Source organism: Thalassophryne amazonica, chromosome 5 (genome assembly GCF_902500255.1).
Source record: "Thalassophryne amazonica chromosome 5, fThaAma1.1, whole genome shotgun sequence".
NCBI lineage: Eukaryota > Metazoa > Chordata > Actinopteri > Batrachoidiformes > Batrachoididae > Thalassophryne > Thalassophryne amazonica.
The window spans coordinates 82017757-82031281 of NC_047107.1; the positions used below are offsets into that span (position 1 = coordinate 82017757).

General features: G+C 41.1%; 1 protein-coding gene across 1 annotated transcript in view; it reads left to right on the plus strand.

The window, feature by feature from the left end:
• kcnip3b (Kv channel interacting protein 3b, calsenilin) overlaps window positions 1–13525 on the plus strand; it is a 155547-nt gene that overhangs the window by 47314 nt on the left and 94708 nt on the right. The window contains exon 2 of the mRNA XM_034170680.1: window positions 3012–3186. Coding sequence (XP_034026571.1) covers window positions 3012–3186 — 175 coding nt within the window. The remainder of the gene's footprint in view (window positions 1–3011; window positions 3187–13525) is intronic.

Genomic DNA, 13525 nt, shown 5'->3' on the forward strand with positions numbered 1-13525 from the left:
AATGACTCATGACTTTCTTTGCTAACAAAATTTTAACTATTAGAGAAAAATTACTCATAACCATCCCAAAGACGTATCGTTATCTTTGGCTGCTTTCAGTGATGCCGGTATTTGGTTAGACTCTTTCTCTCCGATTGTTCTGTCTGAGTTATTTTCATTAGTTACTTCATCCAAACCATCAACATGTTTATTAGACCCCATTCCTACCAGGCTGCTCAAGGAAGCCCTACCATTATTTAATGCTTCGATCTTAAATATGATCAATCTATCTTTGTTAGTTGGCTATGTACCACAGGCTTTTAAGGTGGCAGTAATTAAACCATTACTTAAAAAGCCATCACTTGACCCAGCTATCTTAGCTAATTATAGACCAATCTCCAACCTTCCTTTTCTCTCAAAAATTCTTGAAAGGGTAGTTGTAAAACAGCTAACTGATCATCTGCAGAGGAATGGTCTATTTGAAGAGTTTCAGTCAGGTTTTAGAATTCATCATAGTACAGAAACAGCATTAGTGAAGGTTATAAATGATCTTCTTATGGCCTCGGACAGTGGACTCATCTCTGTGCTTGTTCTGTTAGACCTCAGTGCTGCTTTTGATACTGTTGACCATAAAATTTTATTACAGAGATTAGAGCATGCCATAGGTATTAAAGGCATTGCGCTGCGGTGGTTTGAATCATATTTGTCTAATAGATTACAATTTGTTCATGTAAATGGGGAATCTTCTTCACAGACTAAAGTTAATTATGGAGTTCCACAAGGTTCTGTGCTAGGACCAATTTTATTCACTTTATACATGCTTCCCTTAGGCAGTACTATTAGACGGTATTGCTTAAATTTTCATTGTTACGCAGATGATACCCAGCTTTATCTATCCATGAAGCCAGAGGACACACACCAATTAGCTAAACTGCAGGATTGTCTTACAGACATAAAGACATGGATGACCTCTAATTTCCTGCTTTTAAACTCAGATAAAACTGAAGTTATTGTACTTGGCCCCACAAATCTTAGAAACATGGTGTCTAACCAGATCCTTACTCTGGATGGCATTACCCTGACCTCTAGTAATACTGTGAGAAATCTTGGAGTCATTTTTGATCAGGATATGTCATTCAAAGCGCATATTAAACAAATATGTAGGACTGCTTTTTTGCATTTACGCAATATCTCTAAAATCAGAAAGGTCTTGTCTCAGAGTGATGCTGAAAACTAATTCATGCATTTATTTCCTCTAGGCTGGACTATTGTAATTCATTATTATCAGGTTGTCCTAAAAGTTCCCTAAAAAGCCTTCAGTTAATTCAAAATGCTGCAGCTAGAGTACTGACGGGGACTAGAAGGAGAGAGCATATCTCACCCATATTGGCCTCTCTTCATTGGCTTCCTGTTAATTCTAGAATAGAATTTTTGAATAATCAGGTCCCATCTTATCTTAGGGACCTCGTAGTACCATATCACCCCAATAGAGCGCTTCGCTCTCAGACTGCAGGCTTACTTGTAGTTCCTAGGGTTTGTAAGAGTAGAATGGGAGGCAGAGCCTTCAGCTTTCAGGCTCCTCTCCTGTGGAACCAGCTCCCAATTCAGATCAGGGAGACAGACACCCTCTCTACTTTTAAGATTAGGCTTAAAACTTTCCTTTTTGCTAAAGCTTATAGTTAGGGCTGGATCAGGTGACCCTGAACCATCCCTTAGTTATGCTGCTATAGACGTAGACTGCTGGGGGGTTCCCATGATGCACTGTTTCTTTCTCTTTTTGCTCTGTATGCACTCTGCATTTAATCATTAGTGATCGATCTCTGCTCCCCTCCACAGCATGTCTTTTTCCTGGTTCTCTCCCTCAGCCCCAACCAGTCCCAGCAGAAGACTGCCCCTCCCTGAGCCTGGTTCTGCTGGAGGTTTCTTCCTGTTAAAAGGGAGTTTTTCCTTCCCACTGTAGCCAAGTGCTTGCTCACAGGGGGTCGTTTTGACCGTTGGGGTTTTACATAATTATTGTATGGCCTTGCCTTACAATATAAAGCGCCTTGGGGCAACTGTTTGTTGTGATTTGGCGCTATATAAAAAAATTGATTGAAATTGATTGATTAAATGGACTGCATTTATATTTTCAATTTATTTTATATAGCGCCAAATCACAACAAAGTAGCCTGAAAGCGCTTCACACAAGTAAGGTCTAACTTTACCAACCCCGAGTGGTGTCCAAAGCATTCAAGAAAGTGCCAAGAGGGTGCAGGTTTTCTTTTCAGCCATTGACTTCAGCAGGTGGTTTCACTGATTAACATCACTTTGATCAGATGGGATGAGTTCATTAGTGAAATCACCTGCTGTTTTATGTTTTGTGTTCACTCCATCAGAAATAAATGTTTGTATGCTCACAGAATATGTGGGAAAAATATAGGACAGTAGGTTCTGAGGCTGATTTCTTAACTTACCCTCACACAATACATTTCTAATGTTAGATCAGTACAGCACAATGAGACTCCTTTGTTTTTCTTCTTCGTCAGATTTCTCTTTATGGAAATTGTAGTTGAAATATGGACTTATGTTTTGGCAGAGGTATGTGCTCTCAGAGCACATCTTGTTTTGTTTGTTTGTCTGATTGTCAATTAGAATATCTCAAAATAAAAATGGAATGGTTTTAGTGTCTCTCGTAGGCTGCCATGTTATTTGTACTTTGAATAAACAGCACCCTGCCTTCAGCTTAAGAACAGACAAACACCTGGGCCTGTGTGTCCTCTAGTATAATAAATAAATGATAAAATGTATGAGGTAGCTGTTTTGTGCTGCCTGGTCAAACAACAACTCAACAAGTTGTGATTGATTGTTGTAAATGTCACTTTGAGAAGTCATGCTGTCAGCAGGAGGATTCAGATGGAGAGCTTCAAAAACGTGACCTTTTAGGGTGTGAAATGCCTCCAGATCAGATGCTAATCTTTAAATGAAACATCTCAGCTTGGTTTGTTTAATTTCTATATCGACCTGATTTCATTCTGTCGCTCTCCTCTCTCCAGGCGGATGGCAAAGTGATCGATGGCAGCCTGCTGGGAGATGCCAACGGTGTTGAGCCTACACCGGGTAAAGTGAAGGATTCTGGGAAATGGCAAAAGCCTCGGTTCTCTCGGAAAGCTCTGATGAAGTGTTGCCTGGTCAAATGGATAATCGCCAGCACACAGCCGCAGGACAAAGGTGACTTTTTGTGTGGATGTGTGGGTGAAGAGAGGCAGAAGGACATGTCGTGAAAAGAAGAGTGTGACTAATGGTGTTTAAATCGATGAGTGACAACCTCCCCGAGGGTCTGTGAGAGGTCTGTGTGTGTTTGTCTTTTATACAAGGCAATAAACATTAGGGTCATCTGGTTGAAGATCACAGAGTTACATTTGGTCATTCATCACATGATCTGAAATGCCAGTATCAACATGAATTATCCCAAAAACAACCACCTCCCCTCTCCAGCTCACTTTAACCTCTGGTGATTTCTCATCCTCACAAACACGGTTTCATAATCGCTGAGCCTCACACAATATTTGTCTGTCAACACACCTCTATCTTCTTGGATCCAATTTGTTGTTTTGACTGAGTCGGCTCATATTCCTGCTGTAGATTCAAGTCTTGTTGCTCCACCTAGTGGTCTGTCAGGGATTCTGCAGAGATAATCTATACAAAGATTTGAGTTTGTTCTGTGAGAGAAAGCATCAAGATTGTACCTTTTTATTATGGTTAAGAAAGCATGAAGCCTTAGTTTCTAATATGGGAGAGAGGGCATGAAACTTTTCGTTTCCACTGATGGAAACAGCATGAAGCTTTTACTTTCTACTGTTGGAATGAGTGCATGAAGCTTTTACTTAAAAAGGTAACAGCATGCCGTACACAACAGGTACATTTTAATTGAAAAAAACGCGTGCCTTAACTCGCACGCAGTGTGTGTTGGCCCATTCGGATTGTAATTAAAGTGCACCCTAACCAGCAGCTACTACGTAGTAAATAAAGTGTGATGCTTGCTACCTGACCTGAGTACCACGTGAACTGCGAAAATAAGGGCTCCAATGAGCGGGTCGTGATTTAATATATAAGGGTGTGTGTGTGTGTGTTCGCGCATGTATGCTTTCAACCTAAGGGCCCCAGTGACCTCCCCCTTGGTGCCCCCAGTCACCATAGCAAGTTTAGTGTCGATTACATAATTCAGCTTGGGACTCCAGCGAGGGCGGTCACATCTCATCCTCACTCCTCTCCTCCCATTGGCTCTATCTCTGTCTCCAACCTTCAAAGTCCTAACTTCACCAGACTGTGAATTCTTCGAATTACATTTGGAATAACCATGGAATTGATTAGCTGGTCTCTCAATGCTATTGACATAATCTTTTCAACAAGGAAATCAGGGGTGGGGGACCCTGCGTGCCCAGAAGGAACCTATCCCGCGGGCTATGTTCTCGACGCCTGGAAGGAATGGCGCATGGTGTGCTTGGCACCACTCTGCATGGAAGACGTTGAGGATTTTTTAGCAAGAATGTCTCTGTATATTTTTCCATTCATCCTTCCTTCAATTATTTAAAGTTTGCCAGTGCCATATGCTGGAAAACAGCCCCACACCATGATGTTTTCACCTCCAAACTACACTGTTAGTATGAAGTTTTGGGGTGATGTGCACTGCCTATTGTGGTATGTACTATGGCCAGTGGTGGGCACAGTTCAGCTAATCCGATAACAGATAATTATTGAAGCTAATGTTTTTGCTAGCAGATTAGCTTTTCAGATAACCAGCTGTATAATTAGAGAATATTACTGTGTTGATATAAATAATACATAAAAGGGGACACAATACAGAACCCCGCAGTTAAATAACCCTGGTTAAAAAAACAATACACCACTCACAAGATTTAAACCCACGCCACCTGATTACCAGACGGCAACTCTACCACTGCGCCACAATCACTGTCTTATAACAGGAGTGTGAAATGGCTCTAATTAACAAGCAGACAAACATATTTTGTAAAAAAAGAGGAAAAACACTGTGATAACTGACCAAACAGCATTTACTATGGTGTATTTCTGCTGATATGTGACTGAAAGTGGCATATGTGTCATACTGTTGGCCTGTCGTATGGTACTGTGGCACGCAGCTCACTGTCCTGTCAGATATGATGTTCAGATCACCTGCTGCATGTCCAGCCCGTCGCAAGCGATATATGTTTTTATGTTTTCAGTGTGAGTACAGCAAGCACACACATGCATGTGTCTGTCAACATGGTGCGTGTTCTGCAGCTCTGATGTTCAGGACCAGCCATGTCAACAACTGCCACGCCCCGTCCATTCAGCGCACCGACCAACGTGTCACTCTTTGATCAGATGAGATGCGCCTCGCCTGCCGCGATTGGGTGCGATGGGTTTGCACCATGTACGAGGTGTTGGAAGCAGGGACCACATTACACGGTTTGCACATGATTCCTGTGTCGTGCGCATTAAGTGTGCACTTCATCCAAACTTTGCACTATGTGTGAAGGGGCCCTAACCAAAGCCATCAATATGTTTTGCAACAATAAGGTTGTGAACATCTTGAGAGAGCGCTTTGGTTTGACCCATCATGAGATGTTTCTTGTGTGACACTTTGGTAATGAGACACCATTTATAGGACACCGGTTAGGACTGAACCATCTGATATTAATCTGCACTGACAAGGGCAGGATGGCTTTCTAATTACTGATAGATTTCAGCTGTTGTCTTGAATTTCCATGTCTTTTTGCACTGCCTTTTCTTTAGGGATTCAATACTTTTTTCCTGTGTCATTTCACAGTATTACACATAACCTATAGTGAAGGTGACAAAAAATGTGCACAAATAATCACTAAAAATGATTAAATGTTGATATTTAAAAAAATCCTGAATAATAAAAGTCTATGATAAGTGTGCAGGTGAAGGATAAACTACAGCTGTCTGAAGCCTGCGCTCTATTTCAGCCCTCAACAGCGGTCAGGCTGTTTTTGGACAATTTTTTTTTTTTTTTTTTTTTTTTAGTGTGGAGCTTTTTTTTTTTTTTTGAAGTCCACTCTGAATGCGATTCTCTAGAAACTGTGAGAAATACAGCCTTATCGTTTTGAGCCTTATTTAGTAGATGACAATGAGAGAGACTAAACATTGGAGTACAACCTTCATTCTGACTACAGTGACAATATTGGCAGAGTTCAGAACACAGAATGGTGGTTATAAAATAAATAAATAATGCAGGCAATATCTACATTTGGGTGGATTCTAATTTTTTTTTTTTTTTTTTTTTGCCAGCTCTTTGGTCATAATCAACTGATTAAAAAAATAAAAAAGAAATACAATTGTTTGACTATCTTTGACATATTATTATTAAATATTAAAACCATTCACACACACACACACATAGTAAAAATAAAGTATTTTAGTGAGATCATCTTCAGTCCACGAAAACATACCCACATTGAAAACGAGATCTGAAAATAATTAAATTCTTTATCAAGGCTGAAGAAAAGTCCTGCTGTGACATGTAGCGGCCATTTGTCCTGCTGTATCAATCCTGTGGCAGGTGAAATATGTTGTCTGTGGCTGCTGGGTTGAGTCTGCGCTACAAAATGAAAGTTGGCCACGTCTCCTTCATTAATAAGCATCAGTGGATTAATTGGACGTGGTGAAATTATCCCATGATCCACCAACAAAAAAATAATGTTAAAATAATCAGTTTTGCCTCTGTGTGATGTGGAGAAACCCGCAAAACACCGTGCGTGCACGGTCGTCAATCCGTTCTCGAGAATCCGTTCTCACACCGAAAACATGGTGCAGCTCCAACCCGAACCACTTAAAAATGAATCCATAAATGAATGGGGCTATTAAGATAATATTTCCGGCACTGTGATCACTTCCTCCTTCTTCTTCAATGTCAGGACCAGCAAGGAAGTTCCTGGTTTTTAGTGGTGCGCAGTTCAAATTCCGAATACTTATCTTTTCAGCAGCTGTGCACCAGGAAAGCAAATTTCAAACTGTTGTTTAATTTTTGTCTTAAATACTCAAATAAACATCACATATGGTGTCACCTACACTTTAATTTATGGACATCTATGGCTTGATTTCTTTGTAAGTGCAGGTTTCTTCGGTTGTTACCAATATCTGTTGAAAATTTCATGTCAATAACACCGTTAGAAATATATTTACTGACAGAAATGGTGTTGTGATCAGTATAATAAGTGTGTCGGAGCAGTTTTTATGTTTTCGGTACAACTGGGGAGATCGACATAGAAGGAACTGAAGCAAGATCTCTGCTTGTGTTAAATTAACTGTGAAGTACTGCATCTGAGACTTTGTGTCAATACAGTACTGATGACAGAGTTAAACAAAACTCTCTACACACTGTTTAACATGGAAACAGAATAATTTTCAAAGAAGTTGCACATCTAACCCAAATATAAAACTGTCAAACATCCAGCACACCTCCTGTATTGTGAACATGCACAGTGAAGATTGTGAGTTTACTGTAAGAAAATCAGTTTTTTCCCTAAAAGTTAACCCCACCCCAAATCCAAAATCAATGTGCTGGAGAGATAAAAATAATAGCTGTGCAATGTAGGCCAGATTCCACGTGCAGAGAAGCGAGTGAAGGGAATCATAGTCTGTTCTGTGCAAGAGAAAGGGAGAAGATGCGTCCCTTCAGGGGGTCAGTGTGTCCCATGACCAGCCATGAAGTGGCCAATGAGTCATAAGAAACGAGTGGAGCATAAAGTCTGACCCAGTGATTCTTTTCACCTCCACCGAGGTAACAAATTATTGGGGAGAAGAGGAGGAATAGGGACTGAGCATCACCTGTAAACCTGTACATCTTTGACCACCAAGGTGTTGTTTGTTTGTTTGTTTGTTTGTGCTGCAAATTCTTCAACAACTCCTGCTTGTGCAGTTTTGGATGAAGACTTTGAAGCGTCTTTGTTTTGTCTTCAGTTGTGGTCTGTTTCGGTTGGGTAGTGAGATTTTTTCTGGTTGTGACCTCCTGTGGTGAGGGGAGCATGGAGAGATGCAGGATGATCACCAAAGTGCTGCACTCCTTCAGCTTCCTCACTGGGGTGTTAGTTCAAGGTACCATCTTTTCTGTGCCTTTCAGCAAAACTTTAAAATACTGTCCTTAACTGAAACAGTGCTTTTTGTTGTTACATTGAGTTTAGAGCACAAATCTGGACTATTTTTTATTACTGTTTTGTAGTCTCTCCTTCTTGAGTTCTTCCTTCCTTCCATCCTATGACCACACACACACACCTCATCATGTACCGCCTTGCTGAATCAGCATTCCTTCCTCCTCTCCTCATCACATCCCTCTGATCGTCAATCCACTTATGCCTGTCCCAGATTCCAGTAAACACTTTTGCCTGTCGGTTTGACTCTCCATAACGGAGCGATGCTCAGGTCTCCACTTGGTCTGGTACCTAAACCCAAATCTGGAATAACAGGGATGGAGAGAGGGAGATACACTGAAAGCAGGAATGAACAATGGCATGACATGAAGCAGGGCACACGACAAGGAAGAAAATAAATGAGTTTTGATTATTAAGTGCCCATTTTAATTATATAGCCGGCTGTGAAGCTGCCTGGCTGAGGTGGTTTTATGAGAGAGGAATTATCTCATGAAGGAGTGAGATTGGATTTAGTCCTAATTGGAACAAAGTGGTGAGTCAGAGAGGCAAAAATGGAGTGAGGAAGGAAAAGGAGAAATTTTATGACTATATGGTCTTTCCCCTGATATGTGTATTGTGTGTACTGTGTATTGGCCCTGGCCACTTCATTAGGTACACCTTGCTAGTACAGAGTTTGACCTTCCTGTTGTCTTAAGAGCTGCTTTAATTGTCCATGGCATAGACTCAACCAAAATATTGAAACATCTCTCAGAGATTTTGATCTATACTGACATGATAGTTCCATGTGGTTGCCACACTTTTACACCACCACAACTAGCCTGAAGGGTTGATGCAAAGTGTGCTTTAATGTTGCTCTGGCCAAATTCTGATCCTACCATCTGAATGTTGCAGCAGAAGTCGAGACTCATCAGAACAAGCAACATTTTTCCAGTCTTCCGCTGTATAATTTTGGAGAGTAACTGTAAATTGTAGGCTAAGTTTCATGTTATTAGCTAACGTGAGTGTCACACTGTGTAGTCTAATGAATGTACAATATGTACGAGGTCTGTCAATAAAGCAACGGTCCTTTTTATTTTTTTCAAAAACTATATGGCTTTCATTCATATGTTTTTACGTCAGACATGCTTGAACCCTCGTGCGCATGCGTGAGTTTTTCCACGCCTGTCGGTAACGTCATTCGCCTGTGAGCACTCCTTGTGGGAGGAGTCGTCCAGCCCCTCGTCGGAATTCCTTTGTCTGAGAAGTTGCTGAGAGACTGGTGCGTTGTTTGATCAAACTTTTTTCTAAACCTGTGAGACACATCGAAGTGGACACGGTTCGAAAAATTAAGCTGGTTTTCAGTGAAAATTTTAACGGCTGATGAGAGATTTTGAGGTGATTCTGTCGCTTTAAGGACTTCCCACGGTGCGAGACGTCGTGCAGCACTCTCAGCCGCCGTCGTCAGCCTGTTCAAGCTGAAAACCTCCACATTTCAGGCTCTATTGATCCAGGACGTCATGAGACAACAGAGGAGTTTCAGAAGAAGTCGGTTTCAGCATTTTATCCGGATATTCCACTGTTAAAGGAGTTTTTTTTTAATGAAAGACGTGCGGACGGATCCGCGCGTCGGGACGCAGCCGACGCGGTGCGGCGGCACAAGAAAAACACCTCCGTGTTGATAACCATTTGTAAAATCCAGGCGGCTATTGATGGCTTTCAGTGGAGTGAGTATATGAGAAATTGTTTAACAGCAGGACATGTTCCAACTTGTCCTTAAGGCTTTCAACAGAGGTGTTTTTCCTGTGGCGGAGCGTCACGGCGGCTGCGTCTTTCATTAAAAAAATCTCCTTTAACAGTGGAATATCCGGATAAAATGCTGAAACCGACTTCTTCTGAAACTTCTCTGTTCTCTCACGACGTCCTGGATCAATAGAGCCTGAAATGTGGAGGTTTTCAGCTTGAACAGGCTGATGACGCTGCCTGAGAGCGCTGCGCGACGTCTCGCACCGTGAAAAGTCCTTAAAGCGACAGAATCACCTCAAAATCTCTCATCAGCCGTTAAAATTTTCACTGAAAACCAGCTTAATTTTTCGAACCGTGTCCACTTCAATGTGTCTCACAGGTTTAGAAAAAATTTTGATCAAACAAAGCGCCAGTCTCTCAGCAACTTCTCAGACAAAGGAATTCCGACGAGGGGCTGGACGACTCCTCCCACAAGGAGTGCTCACAGGCGAATGACGTCACCGACAGGCGTGGAAAAACTCACGCATGCGCACGAGGGTTCAAGCATGTCTGACGTAAAAACATATGAATGAAATCCATATAGTTTTTGAAAAAAATAAAAAGGACCGTTACTTTATTGACAGACCTCGTATATATCAGCACATTAGGGCTGCAAACAAAGATACTTTTGTAATTCCAATTACATCATTGAAGTATTTCCCATGTCACTGTCGTCCCACTGTTAGTTTTAAATTGCATTGTGATGGTTATAAAAATTGATGGAAGTCACACATACAGCCTCATTTAGAGTATTTTTCTCCATCTGCCACTATGTATCATTAGCCAAATACTTTTTGATGTGATTACAAATGAACTGTAGTTAGAACTCTATTTTCAGTGCCCTAGTAATGTTCTTGTATCCATTCCTGGACTTAAAAAAAAAAAAAAGCTGTAAAAAATTATTATTTAGATGTGTTATATTAAAGAGTATGGATACATTGAGTTTATAATTTGGGACCAGTGGATAGGTTTCTGAAGTATTTCTCTTTGTTTCTTTCTCTTTTTGCTCTGTATGCACCACTCTGCATTTAATCATTAGTGATTGATCTCTGCTCTCTTCCACAGCATGTCTTTTTCCTGGTTCTCTCCCTCAGCCCCAACCAGTCCCAGCAGAAGACTGCCCCTCCCTAAGCCTGGTTCTGCTGGAGGTTTCTTCCTGTTAAAAGGGAGTTTTTCCTTCCCACTGTCGCCAAGTGCTTGCTCACAGGGGGTCGTTTTGACCGTTGGGGTTTTTCCGTAATTATTGTATGGCTTTTGCCTTACAATATAAAGCGCCTTGGGGCAGCTGTTTGTTGTGATTTGGCGCTATATAAATAAAGTTGATTTGATTTTTTATTTATGTATTTTTTTAATGTGTTATGGTTGACCCAGGTACTGACAGATAGCACCCAAAATGCAGACACAAACTGGAGACAGAGAAAGGGTCTTGCAATTTATTTTGGTGAGATGTAGGCAGGCTTGGCTGGAGTAGTATGACAGCAGAGGACAGGAACAGCTGAGCAGGGCAGGTAGAGGAGTCGAACAGGAGTGAATCAAACAGGTGGCTGAAGACTGAAGCAAGGCAGGTGGCAACTAAGATTCTGGTGGATCAGACATGGAGAATCTGAGACACAGAGGAAACAGGTCAACAGATGTCTGGGAAAATAACACCAAAAATACAGTTCCTGAAAAATCTTCTCAGAGACGAGGCCAATGTCTGTACCACAATGGAAACTGAAAGATCTGGCAGCGTTTGGATGTCTGAGCCGCAGTTAGATACTGCAGTGGCTTGACTGAAGATTGGTTGCAGGTGAGCAGACTCAGCAGCTGCAGAGGATCAGATGAGCAGGCCGAAGGAGGGAACCCAGAGTCCACGCCCAGCAACACAGAGACAGACTGAGACAAACATGACACACCAGGGAGAGAGAAAAAGACAACATACACACGGAAGAGGAACGGCATGAGGAAATATTCTGGCAACTTAGACATAATGCAGTTACTGAGAGTCAATGCAGCTTTGAATCTTTTGACTTTTAACTGATATTGCACGTGGCAGAATTTTTCTGACTTGTGTATTGGCAGTTGGCAAAGCTGTTGGTGTATTACCACCAACAATTTGAAAGCAATAGTGGACTGACAATAATTAAATGAATAAATACATTCATGAATAAATAAATAATCACCCAAATCAAGTTTTTTTTCCAGCTACTCTGTTGTCAAGGTTGGGTAGGATTACTTTGAAATGTAATCCAAAAGTAATCAGATTACAAGTAATCCAAATGTATGTACATACATACATGTAATCCACATGTATTCTTTCAAAGTAATCCTACCCAACCTTGTCTGTTGTATTGTCATGGTTCAGCCCCATCACTTGATTGGAAGAGAATGGAACAGTAAATTCATCCAGTCAGATTATTTAAAAGTGCAGCAGAGAAGACACACTGTTTAAAGTTGGGCAGAGTGCACATCAGTGCATTACAAAAGCCTCTGCCCCCTTTGATTACCCATAGTTCTCTGCATTATCAAGAAATGATCTCTGTGACACACCCACAGATTTTGAAAGCAGCGCCTCCTTTCCATTTAAGGAACTGACACAGAAACAGGTCCTTTTTCTTTTCTTATTTTTTTAACAGACCTAAAAATGCGTCACCTCAGTCTTTGTGGGATTGTTTTTGGCTACAAGCTTTAACAGTTATTGGTAATACACCCGGTGACCTATCTTAGCTTGCAGAAAAGGTGCAGAATACTATGCTCCCCTTTCTGGCCAAACAGCAAACTTTAACATCTTGAATGCTGTTGGAGCGCATTTGTTGGGAAAGTCGAACATAAAAAGGCATCTGTGATATAATGAGGTTGATTACAACTCCTAAAGGTTTTATCATCTCCATATGTGTGCACATGAAAGATGCCAGCATGTGTGTAACATCACATGGTAAGTGTTGCTCCACTGCTGCTAGCACATAGTGCACAGTGTGGATAGTGTTTCTTTTGTGGCGCGTCTCAAACTTGGGTTCTTGGGTTGAGCTTCTTTAGTCATTACCCTGCAAAGACATCAGATGATGTGACAAATCAGATACCTGCCATTTGTTTGCAGATGAGTAAATTTATCTTGGAATAATCAGAAAAATATCATCATCATCTATCTGGTTCTTAAATCCTTGCTGTCTCTGTGAATAGATGATTCTCTGCTGAAGTGTGTGTTATTGGTGCCCAGTGTCCTCTAGTGGTCAGAGAAGACATCACAGGCTACAGGAACAGAAATATAACAGTTCGTGGAACAGTTTTGCTTTATTTTAGCTGTACTATATCCTCAAATATAGCATTGCAAATTTCACCATCCATTGTACTTTCCCTTCTTGTGTACATTGAAGGAATAAATGCTCCACTGATATTTTAAAGTTGACTGTAAATGGAAACTGTGGGTTGTTCTTCCCTGCAAGTGGTAATTACAAACAAAATATATGGGGACGTCAGACTGCTCCATTGTCTATTTGTCATTAATTGCACCAATTTTTAAATGCTGAAGTAAGTCACCCAGAGGCTGCAATAAAAAGACATGTGCACATTATTACAGCCACTACAGCATTTAACACCCCCCCCCACCAAAAAAATAGCCCTACATTTTTTGATGTAGCAGTCCATTAAATGAA